This window comes from Python bivittatus, unplaced genomic scaffold, assembly GCF_059951505.1.
Source record: "Python bivittatus isolate LINGU-HERP-01145 unplaced genomic scaffold, Pbiv_v1 ctg000610_np1212, whole genome shotgun sequence".
NCBI lineage: Eukaryota > Metazoa > Chordata > Lepidosauria > Squamata > Pythonidae > Python > Python bivittatus.
The window spans coordinates 45655006-45676204 of NW_028277088.1; the positions used below are offsets into that span (position 1 = coordinate 45655006).

The 21199-nt window shown below is 39.1% G+C and overlaps 2 protein-coding genes across 2 annotated transcripts in view; one reads left to right on the plus strand and one right to left on the minus strand.

Annotated features, from left to right (window-relative positions):
• The window catches only part of GLB1 (galactosidase beta 1), a 49155-nt gene extending 46056 nt beyond the window's left edge, over positions 1-3099 (minus strand). The window contains exon 1 of the mRNA XM_007426280.3: positions 2964-3099. Coding sequence (XP_007426342.1) covers positions 2964-3014 — 51 coding nt within the window. The 5' untranslated portion in view covers positions 3015-3099. The remainder of the gene's footprint in view (positions 1-2963) is intronic.
• Positions 3100-5937: 2838 nt separating this feature from the next.
• CRTAP (cartilage associated protein) lies at positions 5938-20604 on the plus strand. The gene is made up of 7 exons (XM_007426277.4): positions 5938-6578; positions 8555-8704; positions 9191-9362; positions 11031-11159; positions 12476-12621; positions 13635-13718; positions 15326-20604. The coding sequence occupies exons 1-7, from the start codon at positions 6090-6092 to the stop codon at positions 15380-15382; spliced, it is 1227 nt and encodes a 408-aa protein (XP_007426339.2). The 5' UTR covers positions 5938-6089; the 3' UTR covers positions 15383-20604.
• Positions 20605-21199: the final 595 nt, after the last annotated feature.

A 21199-nucleotide genomic window follows, 5' to 3' on the forward strand; every position in this document is an offset into this window, starting at 1 on the left:
TTGTTTCAGAGCTTGTCATTGGAAATCAGTGTATATTATACAATGCAGCCTTCCCCACTGGATCCATAGACTTCAATTTCCAGAATTTTTAACCAGCACAGCCATTGCTGAGATTTCTGGGAATTTAAGTCCATTCATCCTGATCTCCCTGTAGTTGGGATCAGCTGAGGTAATCTAATAGCTGCCTATGAAGACAGAACTTCTACACCAGTATAGCTCCATTAGGTAACTTATTACAAATGACTGGCCTTATTCTAATCCCAATTATCTACATTTCAGTATCTGCCTACACAATAGTATCATATTAATGATTACGGATATGTTTGTGAAGAGCTTTGAAAACTGGAATACGCAAAAGGTTCCATCGCAGAATGTTATGACCCCCCCCCCCCCAAATAGACCATTTGGACCTTGGAATGGGCAATTCTGAGTGTCCAGGCACTTCCAGAACACTGAGATTGGTCTGCTTCATGACTGGATTATTTTAAATCTGGATATGCATGGTCATATTCTTTTTTTCATAGATACAATCTCACCAGGGAGACTATCTCTGAATGAATCTCCATTCATCAGAGTCATGTAGCTCAGATGCTTTTGCCCTAAGAGGATTCAATTCCAGAGAGTGTCTGTCTCTGCTGGTTAGAATAATTTATGCTGTCAGTTGCATTGCTTGTACCAGCATTCCCAAATCTTGGGTCTTCCAAATAAATTGGATTCGTACTCCCAGTCAGTACAACACCAGAACTGAGATGGCTGGCTTACACTGCCCCATAAGCTGTAGCAAGCACATTTCAGAGCGTAAAATTCTAGGCAATTCTTCTTTCCAGAGTGCTTAGATTGCCCCATCTAATAGTAGGGCGATATGCTCTTGCACAACTGGGTGAAAGGACGAAAGGAAATGGGTGACTAGAGCCAGGAAAAGCCAATTCCTGTTCTCCAGAAATGACTATGTTTCCTTTTCTATCCAACGGCAGGGCCAACAGTCACTAACTCAGGGTTCCTCAACCTTGGCAACTTTAAGACGGGCGGACTTCAATTTCCAGAAATCCCCAGCCAGCCTTGCTGGCTGAGGAATTCTGGGAGTTGAAGTCCGCCCGTCTTAAAGTTGCCAAGGTTGAGGAACCCTGCACTGACTACTCCATCAGGGAAGCTTTGGAAATCATCCTCAGATTTATAATGTTATTAAGATCTGTATTAGGATTTTATTTTGCTCTCTCAAGCCATAGTGTACACATTAAATTAAAAAAAAAATCTCTCTAAACCAAACAATATATCTGATTCAGGACTTTAGATCTCTGCAAACTTGAATTCACTGTAATATGTTTTCTTCCAAAAAGGCGGTTTTTAATTATTATTTCTGGCAGGTTATGTTTTAGATTGAGCAAACTACTTAGTAATCCAATTACTGTAATCTCGTATTGCAAAGTCTCTTTTCACATTAGCAGAGCTCATGAAACCAATGTCAGAGGACTATTTACTCCTACAGCCTTTTATTTTTCCAGTTGTTATTAAAGCTTTGTCATTACTCTTCCACTAGAACAACAGATGGAGCTGCTGGAAATAATTGCATTTGCTCTACCAAGTAGTGCTAACTAGAGAGTAAAAGCTGAATTTTTAACAAAATATTTCCAATTATTTAAAAACAGGAAAATAACTACACTATTGGCCACTGTGCTATCTATGCTATGTTATCATTATCACTGTGCTAACCACTGAATGTAGCAGCTATTAACGTCTAAGAAAATCTAATTACACAATAGGTTACTGGTGACTTGACTGCCAGACTGCGATACAGTATGATGTTCTGATGCAGCCGTCCTATCGAAAGGCTTCCTTTTAAGACTCCCAAGATTTGTATTCCAAATTATACTTACATCAATTTATCTCACTAGACTCAAAAAAAGGAGGGCTTTTCACTACCCAGTAGGTTCTTTAGAGAGTCACCTCTTTCTGCAGCTTGAGAAGGGCAATAAATCATGTTTATTACAGTAGAACAAAGGGCCAAAAAAGTCATTAATTTAGTGCTCTCATTCTGTTTAACCTCACGTGACTTTGTCCCATGCGTTTTCAACCTCAGTTAACCAAAGGAAGAGTAGACGTTTTCAAAACACACACAAAAGAATCTGTTTCTGCAGCTTCGGTGCTTTTCTAGAAAGTAAATATTCCCTCGAAATGAGCTCGACTGCTGGTGAGTACAGGGTCACAGCAATAGGCAATAATAGGAAAGTTGCCTCTTCTGAAAAAATTTTTCACTTCCTCATCTAGACTAAAGTCTTTGGATTTCCTGGTAGCCTCCTATCAATCAGGTCCAACATTAACCAAGTTCAGCTACATGCTAGTTCTCCTTGGGCACAGCAACAGGTCTGTTGAGTAACCCCGGTTTCCCCCATTCGCTGAGTGCTGGGCTTCTTTGCAAAGGCTGGGCATTACATGCAATACCATCAGTGGCTTTCAAACTTGATAACTTTAAGATGTGTGGACTTCAACTCCCAGAATTCCCCAGCCAGAATTCCGGGAGTTGAAGTCCACACATCTTAAAGTGGTCAAGGTTGAGAATCACTGCCATAGATTGATGGTGAGGAGCTCAGTTTCCTTCCTGAGCATATCTGAATATCTGAGCACTACCATAGTCCAACAGATCTGGTGAGCACCCGGGAAGGAAGCTATCATAAAATCTGGGGATCAGAGCGAACTTCACAGAGTGCAAGCAGTCAGTGGTCGTTTAAGTCAGCGTTTCTCAAACTTGGGTGACTGGGGAATTCTGGGAGTTGAAGTCCACACATCTTAAAGTTGCTAAGTTTGAAAAACACTGAGTTCCATTCACGCAGCATCCTCTTCCGCTCCAGAGGGAAGCTCCTTTCCGCACAAGCGCCCAGCCACAGCCTTCCCCTGATGCACGGAATAATCGAAGGCAGAGCAAGCCAACCCTTCAGGGAGAGATTACGAGGAAGGAGTATGCTTACCGGGGATCCAAATCCTGCTGCCAGGAGGTGAAACAAAGTCAGAGCAAGCATGGCAAAGCAGCAAAGCGAGGAAATAGAAGAAAGGAAGCCGCCGGCCCACCGATCGCATGACTCGAGTCACCTGACTGCTTCCGCCTCGAGCGGTCGCGCGTGTGTGTTAGTATCTCTGAAGTGCGAGCCAATTCAGATTTCATTGCGTGGAGCGGCGTGCGTAATCGTCCTCACCATCTTTTTATCTGATGCCCGCTGAGCTCAGCTGCTTTCTGCTGTTCAGAATAAGGGGAGTTCTTGGTTGCTGTTTCTGCTGCTTGTCTTCTCCCCACCCCTGCTCTTCGCTTGAGTGCGAGGGAGTACCCTATTCCTGGGCAGGGTACGAGTTTCCCTGGGTTGCAGCTGGGGTGGGGGGTGGGGGGTGGGCATCTGATAGACGCCCTGAAGGGCCAGAGGAAGCAAAGGCGGCGCTCTGAGAGCAGAGAAAGGGAGTCGGGCCTCTTTCCAAGGCATTTCCCCTTAGCTCTTCACAATTGCCCGGCTCAGGCCAGAACATAAAGAGGGGAATAAAAAGGAGACTCGGAGGGTAAGAGGATGGAGGAGCCCACGGAGTAAAGCAAAAAGCTTACGTCACACGGTAGACCACCTCCCCAAGTACTAACTAGACCCTACACTGCTTAGCTCCAGCGTTCAGAGTGGCAAGGGCCATGCCCAAGCAGTGTCTTTATGCTTCCTCACTTGAAGCTGAAGGAATGAATGCCCTCCACCATCATTGCCCCAGAACTTTTCAAATACGCTGCTTATCTTGCTGACTTCTGCCTCAAAGGCCACCTTTACCAGCTATGTCAAATCCATTAACAAAGCTAATTAAACTCATTAATTCCCATAATTTCTTAAAAGAGCTTGCTACAAAATCTCAGAACACTGCACCTGGCAATTTGTATTATCTTTACAGGGTGTACTATTTTTGAAAGGGAATTTAAGGAAAGCAATCTTTGGAAATCAGGCTAAGGAGGGTAGGCATGATCCTTCTGTGTTATTGCTATCAGCCAGAAAAAACAGATTTGTTTTTATTAACATACTTAGCTCTTGGGTATCCTTCATACCACTTTTTTATGAACATCTTTTATCTAATATAATTTTATTCTTAGTTTTATTTGTCATGGTCTTATTTTGATTGCACTAGTATTTTGATCATTATGTTTAGTATAAAGATGGAATATATATTTCTTTATTAAAGAAGTCAAATATTTGTGATCAAATTGGTAACATCATAACAATTGTAAGACATTAACATGTTTCATTTAATAAAAATTTTCCATAGTTATAGCACATTCTTTTCAGTTTTGTAAGTCATATTGTTCTTATGTACTGAAAGATGAAATAGACATTATGAATATATTTTAAAAAATCACAAAAGCAGCATGACATAATAAATAAATAATCCCCAAAGCAGAATGGTAATGCAGGTAGTCCCCCATTTAAGAACAAGTTCTGTTCCCAAGGTCTGTCCTTAAGTCGAATCTGTAGGTAAGCCAGAACAGTATTATTGTATAATACTGTGTAAGTAGGATTGCGTAATTAACTTGAATCATTGTGTATTTAAGTCAAATCATTGTGTATTTAATTCGAATTTTGCTACAATAGGCTCCATTCTTAAACCAGGGGTTCTTAACCCTGGGGCTACCTGTACATTATTCAATAAAATATAAAAATTATTTTAAACACTTCATTATAAAATAAACAAAATATAAGTTGGAAATACAGTTGAACAATTATTCAAAGTATCATAACACCAATTGTTTAACCAGGTAACTATGAGTTATCTGTTTTGGTATCAATAAATAATTGTAACAAAATATTAAAAACTTGTTTATAGAAAACCAATGTGCCAATAGTATGCCTTCTTTGTAAATTTAACTTGTGTTTTTAAAGTGCTGAGGTTCACGGGAATCTAACCGTTCTCTTTAACAGTTTTATTAATAATCCTACTAATTATAAGAGTTACCGTGACAATTATTGCTCTGTGGAGAAATGGAGAGCAAGAGAATAAGACAACCAAGTTGAGCAGCCACATAATGCATAATTTGCTAATGAGGCCTGCCAAACCATCAGCAACACTGGAATGGAATAGTTTATATTCAGGAATTGCTTTATACGTACAAGGTTATCAATCAGATTTGCTACTTTCTTAACAAAACAGGGCAACAGAAGCAGATGTTAGACAAGATTTGCTACTTAAAATACATTTGAATTTTTCTAAGTATTATGTATGACCACCAGATGAATTGACTACTAGTGCCAGGATTCCTATTTAACATGGCTAGTGGGAATTCTGGCAGTGGTAGTCCAACAGATCTGGAGAGACCCCAAGAAGGAAAGAATATCATAAACTTTTGTGGATCAGAGCCAACTTCACAGAGTGCAAGAAGTAGTCGGTGATCATTTAAGTCAGTGTTGGTGACTTTAAGATGTGTGGACTTGGTGATTTTAAGATGTGTGAACTTCAATTCCCAGAATTCCGGCTGGGGAATGTTGGCTGGCTGGGGAATTCTGGAAGTTGAAGTCCACACATCTTAAAGTTGCCAACTTTGAGAAACACTGGTTTAAGTGAATAGATATATAAATACAAAAAGAACAACATTCATGTTCGTGCGCGATTCTTTGTTTCCAAAGCACAGTCAGTTTTGAAATCAAACCTCCTCGGTGCCTTCTTCATGGAAAAGCGGAGGGCACGGAAGATCTTTTATATCCTGCGATATAAAAGACGGAAAAGGAGTTTACGACAAGGCCAGTTTTCTTGCACGCCAGCTTGCTCGCGATGTTCAACTCCTAAAATATCCGACGATGCCGTCTATTCGGATTCCGCGGCAATCCTCCTACGCGAGATCCCTCGATCAAACTGCTGCCGGACCACGCGCCGCCCGTGGGTCCGGCCTGGTTCCCACCCCCCCGCCTCCATCTGCTTCTCCAAAAACTGAGCGACGTTCCCAGCGTGCGCCAGGAGGAGGGCTCCAACTGCACGTCAATCCTTCAGGGTCCCCGCCTGGTTCTCGGAGTGGGACGGGGAGGCTCAACTTTTTTCCCCTCTTCCTCTTGCTACGTGGTGTCCGGTTGCGCTTGAAGCCTGGAGAGATGTGGAGGCGCCGGCTGCTCGTGGCCGCTCTTTGCCTTCTCTGGGCCGGGGCGCGGGCTCAGTACGAGCGCTACAGCTTCAGGAGCTTCCCGCGCGACGAGCTGATGCCCTTGGAGTCCGCCTACCGCTACGGCCTGGACCAGTACAGCAACGAGAACTGGCCCGAGAGCGTGAGCTACCTGGAGATGAGCCTGCGGCTTTACCGCCTCCTGCGGGACAGCGAGGCCTTCTGTCACCTCAACTGCAGCTCCGCCCGCATGGAGGAAGAGAAGGAGCCCGGCGCGGACGCCCGGGGGCTTCTCCCGCCCGAGCGCTTCGACGGCTTTCCCGAGCTGCGCTACTTCGGCGACATGCTGCGCAGAGCGCAGTGCCTGAAACGCTGCAAGCAAGGGCTGCCGGCCTTCCGCCAGTCTCAGCCCAGCCGGGAAGTGCTGGACGAGTTCCAGCGCCGAGAGCCCTACAAGTTCTTGCAGTTCGCCTACTTCAAGGTAGCCCTCGCTCGCGCCAGCCTTCCTCGGCTCACCCCCTGCCATGGTCCGCCCCTTTCCTGCGTCCCCCCCTGTCCAAAGTTGGTATGAAGCCCGGATCTTTCCGTGACTAAAGGCATTCCGCTCATTGAGATGAGGACTCTGTCTTCTGCGCCAATGTACTTGGGTTTTTCAAAATCTTCCTTTCCAGCTTGTTTGGTACTCTCCCTCCGTGTATTAAGTTTGGGGCTTTTTAAACAGGCAGGCAGAAGTCAACGGGTGAAGTTTTCCCTAAAGTTACATCACTTCTGGATGGAAAGGGCTTATCTAGTTATTTTTGTCTGTCATGCATTTAGATGTTAGGGACAAGATGTAAAACAGGTGACAATCATAGTCCATAGTTTATGCTAAGTCATCTATATTTACTGTATCTGAAAGGAAGACTTGTGACACACACACCCCCAATACCTTTACAATGGAAGGGTCATATGAGAGTCAAATGGGTCTTCCTTTCAGGTAAATGCAATGTTCATCTATCATCCACCTCCAATTTCATGCTTATGTTTTACTTTTTATTGAAAAAGTTCAGAACTTCATACTGTGTGATAGGTTAATATTCTGAAACAGTGTTTCTCAACCTCAGCAACTTTAAAATGGGTGGACTTCAACTGCCAGCATTCCCATGCTGGGAAGTTGAAGTCCGTACATCTTAAAGTTGCTGAGGTTGAGAAACACTGTTCTGAATAAATAAATACACCTTCTTGCACATTTCTTTTCCTGCATATCATGCTATAGCCTTGTATATATCACTGTCAAACTTGGAACTTCACAGCCTTTAGGCCCATCAATTCCTTTTCCTTAATCCTTCAGCCAATTGTTATTTTTCTGTTTTTCTAATGTTATAAAAATTAAATTAAATGGTTGTTATATATGCCAGTCTTCACAACTTGCAGCCTTCCAGATGTGTTGGACTACCCATTTATGTGCTGGCTAATGGCTGTGGGAACTCTGGGAGTTGTAGCCTACCATATGAATTAGTGGAGAGACCCAAGTCCACCCTTAGTCATGGAAATTCACTGGGTGACTTTGGACCAGTCAGCATCTGCCAACCCATTTTATTCCTTTATGTTCTTACCGTCTGTCTGACTATCTGTCTGTCTGTCTGTCTGTCTGTCTGTCTGTCTGTCTGTCTGTCTATCTATCTATCTACACTTATTGGTAGGCTGTGTGTGCTGTCTTGAGCTCCTAGAAGTAACGTCGCATATAAACCTAACAAAAACACAAGGCCGGAGGCAGCAGCATTCACAAGGAGGCAAGGGGGTGGTCAAACTAACAAAAGCGGTGTCGCTGTGCAAGGCCTGCCCCTTTTGGGCATCATGAAGTTGCAGGGATGCCCGAAAGAGGCAGGGGTTGCGGCACGATGACACGTTTCTTTGAGTCTGACGAAAGCCATGAGATCCTGCAAATGCTGCTCGTTGCAAGAGGCTGACATATGTGCTGAACTGAATGTTTTAGAAGAAGGTGTTTTCCTAAAGTTAAACCTCATACCTAATGACCAGTATATGCTGCTTATCCCACATTTCCATTATCTGCTCACTGTGGTTTTTTTTAATAGTGTTACATACTATATCTCAATTTTCCGAGTTCCTTATTTGGAGGTCAGATTTTTTTTTACAATTTACTGCTAATTCTGTTCAAAGCAGTGCAATTTTTCATTGCTGCCATTGTGCTGTTGTACTTTTCTTCCCTCCACATACCCTTATTGTCACCCAGTTTCAGTTTCTTGAATTTTCTACCCATCTCATTGCCTTTCCCAATCCCAGAGAAATCCTTGATTTCACTTACTGGAAATTGTTTATTAAGATGAAAATAAATACATTTTACTATATTTGAACTACGCATCTTTTATATAGAAGTTGTAAAATGGAAGTATAAAAACATTTCATATTTTAAAAATTGGTTTTGTAATACATATTTTTATAATCCTTTTTGACTAGGCAAACAATTTTCCAAAAGCTATTGCAGCTGCACATACATTTCTTCTGAAACATCCGGACGATGAGATGATGAAAAGGAATATGGCATACTATAAAAGTATGCCTGATGCTGAAGAGTATATTAAAGATTTAGAAACCAAATCATATGAGGTACAGTTTCTACCCATCTTTCTGAACATTCCTGATTATATTCTATAAAAATATGTAAAAATAATAATTTTAGCTTGCCTATAGTTCCTTATTGTCATTGGTTAATAATAATAATAATAATAATAATAATAATAATAGCAACAACAATAATAGTTTTATTGTAAAAAATGCCAAATTATAGTCCCTTGACAATCCTTCACATTTAATTTACCAGTATCAAAGTATTGTTAGAAAGTGAGTCCTTTAATACAGAACTTTATTAGAAGACCCCATAATTCTAAGGCGATATAATTTTCATGGCAAAAAAAATATATGTAGTTGATAAGGTAGGGTCAGAGAAATGTCCTATTTGGATCTGCTGCCCAAGCAGAATGGAGTGAAGCAAAGGAAAGCTTCAGCTGAGTCTGCTCATAGTGATGGGGTCTTAAATCAGACCATTCAATTAAAATCTTTGCCACATTCTTCTGGTTTCTTCTTGTCTCTCAGACTCTCTTTGTCAGGGCAGTAAGGGCCTACAATGGAGAAAACTGGAGGACCTCAATTTCAGACATGGAATTGGCACTTCCTGATTTCTACAAAGCCTATGATGATTGTACAGCCGCCTGTGAAGGCTCCCGGGAGATCACAGATTTTAAGGAGTTTTATCTGTCTATCGCAGGTGGGTGGTCAGTTGTATTCTAAAGCGAGGAAAGCATTTCTTGAAAGAATCCTTATTTTCTAAATTCCACACCCTGTATATACTTTATGATTCCTTGATGCTAATCAGTTTTTAGCCAGTGGGGAGAGGAGTGTGGGAATAAGAGCTAATAATGAAGTGATATTGGGAATAAGTGAAATAACGAAGTGAAGTGATGAAGTGATCAAATAATGATTCATATTTGATATAAATCTGGTTATTCAGGTGATCATACAGATGGAGAAGAAGTTTGTTCAAAGCATAATTAGGCAAACATGGTACAGTATGCATTTTGGTATTTCAGATTTAATTAAATTAGGGGATGAAACCAAGTTTTGGCTGCAAATGGAAAATAGAAACTTCCATATGTCCCTTTCTGACATAAAAGAAGCTTAAATAAATATTTGTAATCACCTGTTACATTCTTTGAGAGACATTCTGCTTATCCACAAAACTTTTCTTTTTCTCTCTGTTTTGTTTCATCCTAGCTATTTAGTGTATACATTGTATGAAGTAGTCCTACAATATGATGGCATATTACTCACAAGGCCTAGAGTTGTAATGCCTGTAAATCTAGATTAGGGGGAAAACATCAGCCAAGCAATGAATGTGTGAAAACAAGTCTTGACTGAAATTGGGACCAAAATTATAGTAATTATGCAATGTAATATTTAATTACCCACTTCATTATTGGAAATACAGTTATATTAGTGAACAAGCAGTTTACATTAGTATGAGTTAACATGATATACGTAAATATATCAGAAATAATTTTTGTACAGCAAAGAAGCTGTACAGCAGGAAGGATTGAATGAAGCTACAGTAGGCTTAACCCTCCCTGTTCCTATTTCTCTGTTTTAGATTCCCATGCTCAAGTTTGTGGGGAAAGCCTGTGAGAGATAATTTGGAGGAGTGAAAAATTAAAGTTTCCATTTCACTCAGCAATATTACTTTATCTGAATTTGATTTTCTTTTTTCAAACATGACATTTTCCAGCTCTCTGTATAATATACACATAGAACATTTTCTATGTCCAAATACCATAACCAAGTTCTCCTGCCTGCTTTAATTGCCATGAAATGCAAACAATGTTTTGTATATTCTTATGCATACTTTTTAGACCTGTGCAGAGTGGGTCTGCTGCATCTCATGGTGTTGCCTCAGTCCAAGCCATTGCAGTGCTAAATTTGAGGAAAAACCTTAAATTGGAAAATCAGATCTCTTTGCCTCAAATTGAAATGTTGAAATGGCCAAACTAATTCAGCCAGAATGGGGTAGTTCAGTGGGAAGGGACCTCTGTGCTGAGGCTGTTTTAGCATCTGGATGAAAAGAAGATGAATCAGAATGGTTCTTTGAAACTGCACAATCCTAACACATTCACAATGATTTCTAATGGTTAAACTAATGATGACTTGTACTAGGAATTTGTCACACTGGGGTCAAGTGTGATATCCAGAACGTATGCTGTATTTGCTTATTAAGTATTCTATATAATGGATTTCTTTCCTCCCAGAAATTAAATGGTATCATATCCCACTGACTTTCAAGTATCAAGTGCTGAACATTTTTAAAATTCATTTTTACAGTCAACTCGCCATCTTTTAAGTTGAATTAGTAAACTGAGTAATGATCAGATTTTTTTTTTTTTAGATCACTATACTGAAGTTCTTCAGTGCAAACTGAGATGTGAAATTGATCTGACACCTGTCATAGGGGGCTACATAGTGGAAAAATTTGTGGCAACTATGTATCACTACTTGCAGTTTGCCTATTATAAGTGTAAGTTAAGAGTTTTGTTCTCAACTGAAATTGACCCTAGCAAAGGTGTCCAGATGAGGAGCTAAAAGGCCAGGGAGTTGAAGCCTCCTCCTTTTTTTATGCATAAACGTTGCATGCATGTCCAAAGTGGCAGGGCTTCAACTGTGCAGTCATGCCCACCATATTGGCTGCTCCTGGAGGGAGGGGGCACAAATGTGAGTGTTCTCTGTGGGGTTTCCACTCCTAAGGATTAACTTGCCTGCAGAGATGATTTCCCCCCTATATTCATGGCTTCCAAAAGTTTGTTAAGGCCTGGTTATTTCAGAGACCTAAGGTAGATACTGATGCCATGAATGCTGGATTAGTTTCTATCAAGTTATTTGTTGTAATTAATGTAAGATTGTGCTATTTATTGCTATGTGTAATTTATATATTATTAGTACATATTACTATTTTTACATGCTATGAGCAGTGCTGGGCTGCAAGGTTTAGTGATTGTGGTCTAGACAATAGATTTCCTGACCTTTTTCCAGCAACTGTGGCTGGCATCTTCAGAGGCAAGGTAGTCTACCGAAGGCAAATGAGCAGGGACTGACTGGGCTCCTGTCTTTATAGCCAGGTGCCCTGACTTCTGATTGGTGTTTAGCCAAGCTTGTTTCCAATTGGTGCAGGGCTGGTCTCTGATTGGTTCTTTGTACCCGATCGTGAGGGGTCATTTTGATTGGTTGAAATCTGTTGTCTAGACCATGGTCACTAAACCCTGAAGCTCAACACTATCCAATAGAACTCGGCTGTGAAGAAAGTTGAGTAATGCCTTCTGCACCAGGATGATACACCTATAGTAGATACTCCCTCTGATTTTCCTAAAGGCTCTAATCAGATCACGATGAAAAGAGTGCTCATTTTGGTTTGTATCTTTTACATAAAGATGATCTACAATGATATAATTATTTGTCATATACAGAGAATATCCACAATTATTTTCTGAGAGGAGATTTTAGCACTGGCTTTATCTGTATACAGAAGAACTGTTATATATTACCATTATCTGAAAGAAGTAAAAAAAAAGGCAGAAGAAAAAAGAAAGAAGACATATCTCATAATTCTGGTTTTAATGTTCGTATGGGATAGTTGTTTTTAATACTGTAAATGGAATTTTTTTAGTTGGGAATAAGCACAAGCATCACATATGCACTCCTACCATGCCTACACATTTCAACCCTGAAGTCTGATTTCAAATCAAAGTCCTAACAAAATATTACATTTATACAGTATATGTTGTTATAACAGTACCCCTTCTAAGAAGCTGACTTGGTTTTGTTACGTATTTCATTCAGTGAATGATTTGAAGAATGCAGCTCCATGCGTTGCTAGTTACATGCTTTTTGACCAGAAAGATGAAGTGATGAAACAGAATCTTGTCTATTACCAATATCATAAAGATAAGTGGGGACTCACAGATGAAGATTTCCAGCCTAGAGCTGTAAGTAAATGTTGGCCTATTGCAATCTAGAGGGAAAAGGGGTACATTCTGTTTTGGTTGGCTAACAAGTCTAGCAAAAACTCTAGATTTCTGGGGTAAAGTGATCAGAAGCACTTGATATATAGTACCAGAACAGGCTTACAGGTAGTCCTCGACTTACGACCATTCGTTCAGCAACCATCTGTTACAACAGTGCTAAAAAAGCACAGACTTACAACCGTCCTCGAAGTTGCGGCTGTCCCAGCACCCCCGCGTTCACATGATCATGTTCTGGGTGCTTGGCAATCCATTCGTGCTTACAACTGGTTACCACCAGTTACCAAGTGCCCCGTGATCACATGATCACCATTTGCAACCATCCATGCCGGCTTCCCCAGAAAGTCAAAGGGGAAGCCTGGCAGGGAAGATTGCAAGTCTCTGGGGTAAGTCTTCCCCACCCACGGACCCTCCCCCAGCCCCTCTGTGTTTGCACCATGCTGGCTACTCACGCACCCTTCCCAACCTGCACCGTGCCCCCACCCACCCTCCCTATGCAGCACCTCTTGCACACCTCTGTGCACCCTTCCCACCCCACATACAATGCCTCTTGTGCACCCCACACACTCTCCCCAACCCACATGGTGCCTCTCACGCACTGCTGCACACCTACCCCAACTCTCCCCCGCACCCCTGCGCATCTCCTCACTCCCTCCCCCACCCAGCAGCAGTCACTTACCTCCCTGTGGACCTGGGACTTGCAACTTCCTACCGGCTTCCCCACTGACTTTGGTTGTGGGAAGCTGGCAGGAAGTTGCCTTTCCTGACGATCATGGGATTCAGTTAATGACAGCAACTGGGACTGCAGGGATTGTTGTCACTTATGACCACATTGCTTAGTGATGGAAATTCCAGCTCCAGCTGTCATCATAAGTCAAGGACTACCTGTATTTTTTTCATGCTTGCTGTGTTGACCCTGAGACTTTAAACAGTGTTTGGATTTAACATGACACAGAGTTTTGCTGCTGTTTTTCTAGGAAGCTATTCGGTATTACAACATAACAACACTTCAGAAAGAAATGTATGAATTTGCTAAAGAGTATGTGATGGATGATGATGAAGTAAGTAAAGCAGACTAAAGCAAAATTAATGTTTTGGGGGAAAAAAAAAAGCTAAGGGCCAGGTTTTATGTTTTGCTAATGAAACCCCCTTGCTTTCTCTGGTTCTGGTTTTTGCTTTTAAGAACTGCCTGTCGTGCTGAAATTGAGGAGTGAGGTTTTTGCATCTCTCCATGCCTATTATACGCTTATTGTATACATATCAGGCTCCCATTAAAGGCAGAGAAGTGGAGCCTGAAAATAATATATATTATAATACCATGTAACTAAATATGAATAATTTCCAATTATCCCTGACATACTCAAGATGACATAAGCGTCTCTCTTGCCATGATAATTGCCATTTTTTCCCTTGGTATTTTGATTTTTGCTCCCTATTTTGTTTATGGGCTGCTTGCTGTCAAGTTGTATGACTAGCCTTTCAGAGGGTTTAACATTTGAAAGTTTCAGATAACTTAAAAGCAAGAAGATGTCCTTCAGAAATTATTCAAAACATTTCACAATTTTGCAAAATTATAAACCTAGAAGAAAAGAGAAAAAAAGAGCAGCAACCTGCCTAATCAGCTGTGATCCCATCGTTGTTTGCTGAGCAGCTGTAATAGAGGTGCCAAGAGATTAATTTTGCCTTCAGCAGCCCTGGGCACTTGCAAGGTCCAAAGTAAAGGGCTAGGAAAATCCCATGTTCAAACTAACAAAGAAATCCAGCGTTTGACAAATCTCTGAGAGAAGCTCATCTGCATCGAGAAATAGCCCAGCTTTGTCTGCTTTTGTATCTTTATCAGTAGATTCATCAAAAAAATCAGTGGATGCAGAAACCTTTTACAGAAATAAGCAACATTTATCAGCTGACACAGTTCAATCATTAAAAGCAATAATAGAGAGCAGTAAAAAGAGCACCCTGTGAAGGGACATACAATCCCTTGATCAGCCTTCAGTCCCATTATATTGAAAGTGGATATCTATTTTTAAAGCATTTTTAATGTAATGTCTTTATTTTTTTAACAAAACACTCTTTAATCTTAAAAAGATTTTTTCAAAAAATAAAAGTACAAATTAAAAATATAAACAGGAGGAAAAAATATATCTTATATTTTATACTTATCAATAGTCACTGGTCTACCAATGAATTCACTACTGTAATATGAACAATACAAGATATTATTGTAAGATGTCACAGAATCTGTGCCATAGTAACAGATACTGCTGTATCCTTTGATTAGTAGAAAATCAAATCAAAGATAGATCACATGTTTGAAAGTGGATAAGTATGCCTTAGCATGTTATTATTAGATTTTTATCCCACCTTTTTTTATATATAACTCAAAGTGGCAAATATGCCTATGCTCCTGTCTCCTATTTTCCCCAGAAAAACAACCCTGTGAGGTGGGTTGGGCTGAGAGAGTCATCCAGCCAGCTTTCATCCCTAAAGGAGGCCTAGAACAGACAGTCTCCTGGTTTCCAGGCCAGCACCTTAACCACTCCACCAAACTGGCTCTCTTAGTGTTCATTTCAATTCTATTATTTATTTTCTTTTTTTGAAAAATAGGAGTTTTTTCTCAAAAGCTAAACTATTTAAATGTTAACCTGTTCTCTGTGATAATATGTCCTAGGGTGAAGTAGTAGAATACCTTGATGAACTCCTGGTGGTGGCAGATGGAACACAGTGACTTTTAACAACTAAAGAACTTTAAGAAGTGAATATTCACCATTGCTCCTAGGTATCTCCATGCATCATCTTTAGCTCAGGTTTAGAAATACCTCAGGTCTTTTTTAAGCTTCATCAGATGTCACCTGAATCACCCTGTGAGTTTTCTACCTTGCCATGCATCTGGATCTTCTTTTTCTTTATTTCCTTTTTTTAAAATGTGGAACATTTTGTATAACTGGGGTTTTGGCAGAATGGGAGATATGGATCTTTGTAATTTGTTCTGGATGAAAGCAGTTTTCAAATGAAGAGTAGGATATAAATCCTTCAAATAAATAAAATGAGAAAGACAGAGCTCTATAATTTTAAAGGATGCTTTATCTGTTATACTGTACAATGCATTTATAAAGTCTTAAGCCGCAAGCACTTCCTCTGAAGCTGCAGTCTTATACTGTACACACTTATCTGGAAGTCAGTCCCTTGAACTCAGAGTGTTTTTTTAAGTAGAGATCCATGGAATTGCACTCTAAATTGGCTATAATGAGAGTTCAGAGAAGAAAAACTATTGAAGGTTGTGATTTTAGTGAATCTAAAAGATGCCACAAGATTTTCTTATAAAATGTTAATATAATTTAATACCTAAGGCTTTAGTGATAAGAAAAGTAAGATAACTGGCTAGCTATATTTTTGGATTTGAGTTTAAATTGTCTGCATCTAGTAATTAATATAATTCCAAAGGAGCTAAACTTTAGAAAAATAGCTCTATCAGAATGAGTTTGGCAATTAACCAAATTCAAGCCTTAGAAAAACTAATTTCTGGTTAGTTTTACTGACTAAAGCTGCGTATGCACCACCTTCTTAACAAGTTAACTAAGGCGAACAGATCAGATGACCGCTAGAGGGCAGGAAAGGATTCTTATCTCTGTATCTGATATTCCAGATATGGTAGCCCTAATAAAACATATGACACTAAATAACCACATAGGCTGGATTCATACACCAAAATGTGGTTGGTTAGTTTGTAGTTCAATGTGACATTGCAGACACAACCATTATGTCCAAAGTATGGATTTGTGAATGTTGCTAATGGGAAGTATGGACTGTAAAACATATTTCAGATGTTATATTAACTTAAAAATCAGTCATTATTCTCAGCAGGATATTATTACTATTCCTGTCACTTATCTTCAGAAACTAGCAATATAAAAATTACAATATGCACTGAGCCTTGTTTGTCATGAGGATCTGGGGGCGCATGGGAGGTGATTTTTTAAAGAGATTTGCTACACTGAGGAGGGAAAGGTTACAATTTCTCTCCCTAGTAGTGAACAACCTTCCTCAATATGTCCCTGTGCAGAATTTAAAATAATGTCCATTGATGTCAGTGAAACCTAATTTAAAGCCTTGTCATAGCACATGTGGAGGAAAGAGGATTTGAGGGCAAATAAAGCAAACATAAAGAATGTACCTTACATACATGAACAGAATTTTAAAACAGCTTCCTTTCACAGTAATGGAGCCTATTTGTGGGGAACAGGGAAATAGAGCTTTTCCATAGGCACAGGTAGGGGCAAGTAGGGTTAAGGGTCAAGACGTAGGAAAAGGAGATGGGAAAGTGGCCACCTTAAGGATGGATGGGTTCATTGGCCATGTCTGGCATAGTTTAATTATTTATGATAATGCTTCCTCTATAGCTCCAAGTAAGAGATAATAGAATATGCTCATTTAAATATGTCCCGGGTAACATAGAAGGACTTTAAAGGCAATTCAATGCGAGTTTACTACTCAGAAATAAGCTGAGCACTGAGTACTTACAACACTGGTGTCACAGCTAATTGTAGAATTTATGATCTGGATTAAATGGTTTTAAACTTTTCTTGCCTTTTTTAGATGATAACATCTGTTAAATGTTAAAGGCCAGCCCATTCTATTATCTTAATTATTTAGACCTGTAACCACAAAATCCTACATGTGACTATCAATATAAATAGATAGATAGATAGATAGATAGATAGATAGATAGATAGATAGATAGATAGATAGATAGATATGTGTGTGTATTCTGACATAAATCCCATTGATTTTCCCTGAAATGTTGGTATAGGAGATATTAAAACCAGGACTTCACAGCATTTCCTTTTATGAGGATTGCTGCTTTGTGATCAAAAGCTTTGGGGGTCCCTGTATAATCAAAATATTGGCAACATGCACCCAAGAGTGCCATAGTACACACAATACCCTCTCTATGATAGCAACATTGGAAACCCCAAATTAAATTAAAAATATTTTTAAAATTGACTGATATTTTAAAATCTCATGAGATTCCAAATGAGAACCATTGAATTTTCATGAGATTTGGTAATCTTGGAGATTTTGGCTATTTTTAAAAAATATTTTTTGGTGACTGTACCATGAACTACCTGCTGTACCCTTGAAGACCACCAATAGTACACAGACTTATTACGAAGGATTGTTACAAACAAATTTTACTGCCATTATTAGTGTATCTAATTTAAACATATCAGCTTGAAGTATTATTCTTATTAAAAAGTAATGGCATTAGCTAGGGGACCAAATTCTGCTATTAAGCACATCAGAGGAAGCAATGTTAATTTCTGTTAGGGCTTTGCTATGCTCCAGATTAAGTTCCAAAACGGTTAGAGTTCATGGGAGTGCAAATGTCTGTAACTTTTAAAGCTGCCATATGTTTTCCCAGAATCATGCAATGTTCTCTGCAGTTATCACATGATCCCAGGGAAAGACACAGCTGCTTTAAAGAACTGTAGATAGGTGCTACATTTGTATCTCTGTGTACTTTGAAGCAATGTTTCCAAATTCTTTCTAAAGCACTGCACAGCTCTAGTTTCCATATAGAACTGGTAGACTAACTCTTGTCTGCCTTGATATTTTATTGTGGAACATATGCTGCAGACTTATGCTGGTAATTGTTGTGGTACAAACATTAATTTATTATAATTGTGTGGGTGTGGTTTTTTTGTTTTTTTTAAGTATATAGACACATTGTTACAAAATTAGAATCCATTTCAAAGTGGAATCCCCATCTTTTTAAATCATTCCTATGTCTGCCTTTTTAACAGCAGCTTAATCTTTATCTTCATGCAGTGAAAGGCTATCAAGCTGCAGTAGCATAAGACTGATTCTCTTTTTCTGGTTGGCTTGTAATCCTAATTGCTCCTTATAATACTACAGTTACCTACAAGTGGAAGAATCTTTTTTTGTTCATTTCCATTCCCCTTCACTGATATATTGGTAGGTTTTGCACAATAGACTAAGCTAAAATGCAATATTTTTTACAGCTCATTGCTTTGTTGTTGTGGTCCCAGGCAATTGTATTGAGTAAACCATGTGTCAGTTAATAATGAGTTAATGTATAATGGAAGCAGTCATTGCTTGCATTTTTATTAGAATTGTTAATGCCTTAAACCTTTAATTCATTTGGTTTCACTATCTGAAATTGATGAGCTAGAACAGTGATGGCAAACCTGTGACATGTGTGTCAAAGGTGACATGCCACATTTTGGGTGACATGCCAGCATTCACCAACACCTGACAACTATTCTCCTTGTTTGAGTTACCCAAAAACTGAGTTTGTTTTATTCATATTTCATTTTTGTAATTATTTGACATTTCTTTATAAAATACATAGAACCACACATGATTGGACTGTATTTTTTTTAAATAAATGAATATGTAAAGAATTGTTTCTCTTTTGTTTGGGGGGAGGCGACATGCCAGCAGAGTCAAGTTAGGCTTTTTCTGAATTTTTGACACGCCGAGCCCAAAAGGTTTGCCGTCACTGAGCTAGAAAATAAAGAATAAAAGATGTTCCTTCTTTCAAGTGCATTAGACAGTATTAATTAACTGCCTGGGTTACTCCTTACACTAAACCATAAATAAGGGTCTGTTTTATTTTGCCTCACACTGTCATGCAAATTCAGTTGATTGTGTGATCCAAGTAAATCAGTTGACCTTGATGGAATTGTGATTTGAGCAATACTTCATGCAAAGGGAATAACAACTTATTGCATCAGTACATTGTGTATTGTGATTTGTTGAAAAAGTTGTAGCAGCCTGATTTAATATTAACACTAATCCCAAAGTCATAAATTATAAAAGCCAATGACTGGGTTCATAGAACATGTTTAGCCAAAACTAAAAAACCCATACAATTCCTAGTAACCCAGCCAATCAAAATTGTACAGTATTCTGAGCTGTAAATTAATTGCAAGGGCTTATGGGTGTCTGTAGGGGGGAAAGTGATGTCAAATGTGTCATTTCACAACTGATGCAAATAATGTAATTTGCATAATTTGCACTTGTTGACCCGCATGAATGGGCTGGGTTCACACCAGCAAATGTGACTGAGATGTGGATGACTAGTTATTAGTTCAGTGGGACATGTAAACACAATCAACATGTGTGTTGACTTTTCTTAAGATTCTTTTCTGATAAGAGGTCTTGTCTCTTTAAGTGATGCAAAATTCATCAAGGGAAACTTTTAAAGGTATATAGATACAATAATGCAAAAAGTTTCACATGTTCAACTTCTTTTCATGTAACTTTGCTGGTCATTGACTGAAAAAAGAAATGTTCTGTCCTTTCATGTAACAGTTAAAGACAAAAGGTTCATGTTAGGAGATCGAAGAGAGATTTGGCTATCCTTTCTGCAAGAAAGTTTAATAACATTTTAAAAGATAGGATAAAGGGAGGGGAGATATATGGCTCCTTGAACTCCTTGTATAAAAAGCAGGATAATATGTGATAATTAAATTATAAATTAAATCATACAACAGCCTTCCCCCATCTAGTGGATATATGTTGGACTATAACTTCCATTAGCTGTGTGGTTTGGGAAAGATGCAGTACAGCACTTCTGGATCTTGCTATCTTTTTATTTTTTTAAGGGTAACTCACCAAGAAGCCTAAATACGTGCAAATTTATTCTAATTTTGATTTCCAGTTCAAAATATTAATATTCAGAGTATATGCTTGTTTCTTGGAGAAGACAATATTGTATGCATGTCATTTCATTCATATTCATTCTGTTTCTTGCTGTCTCTTATTCTGCTGTTTTGTATTATGTCTCACCTAGAAACTGTGAGTTACCTATGTTGGAATTAATGTGTTTTGTTTTTTGACATTGGTCATTAGGAGATTGGTGCTAACCTTTTTTATGGCTAATTCTGATATGAACAATCCAAGTGCCATAGGTTGAAATAAAGTGCCTTAAAAAAATTTTCAGCAGTCTTCTTTTCCTGAAATGTAAAGGTCTTAATAACTAGCTGTAATTTATTTTCTTGTATGTTGAATTATGTAATCTAGCCTAGAAGAGTTTATGAAGTCCAAGCTGTTAAAATTGCTTAAACTGGAGAGTCCTGAACCATCAGAACACCCATAAAGGAGGCAAGGCTACAGACATGGCCTTTTTAGCAGACCAGAGCAGATGGCTTTGCATGTGGAGAATTTCAGATCCAATAATAGATAACAGTAATTCAAAAATTACTTTTGAATTACAGGCTTGGGAAAGACCCTTTTGCAACTGGCTGGCTGCCCCTCCCCACTGACAGATCATAGAATGAGGAAGCCCTATGCACTTGTTTGCAGATAATTTCCATACACCAAGGGATGCATTCACAAAAGCATCTAGTTTGATCAAGATAAAGGTCAGCCAGATCACTTTTTAAAGCAGATTAAGGAGAGAATTACCTGATTTCTATAGCAATTCAGTATTGTCATGGTTGGAAACAAACCTCAAAAGGATGTAATGTTTGTCCAGAAGACAGTTGAGAACTTAAATCCATTGTTATCTTCTGATCTT

What these genes read in the sequence shown, in the direction of transcription:
- CRTAP (XM_007426277.4), top strand. Translation starts at nt 6,090, where the DNA reads ATGTGGAGGCGCCGGCTGCTCGTGGCCGCTCTTTGCCTTCTCTGGGCC. An exon ending in TAGAAACCAAATCATATGAG is followed by an intron (nt 8,705 to 9,190) that starts GTACAGTTTCTA and finishes CTTGTCTCTCAG; the next exon opens with ACTCTCTTTGTCAGGGCAGT. An exon ending in ATGTGATGGATGATGATGAA is followed by an intron (nt 13,719 to 15,325) that starts GTAAGTAAAGCA and finishes AATATGTCCTAG; the next exon opens with GGTGAAGTAGTAGAATACCT.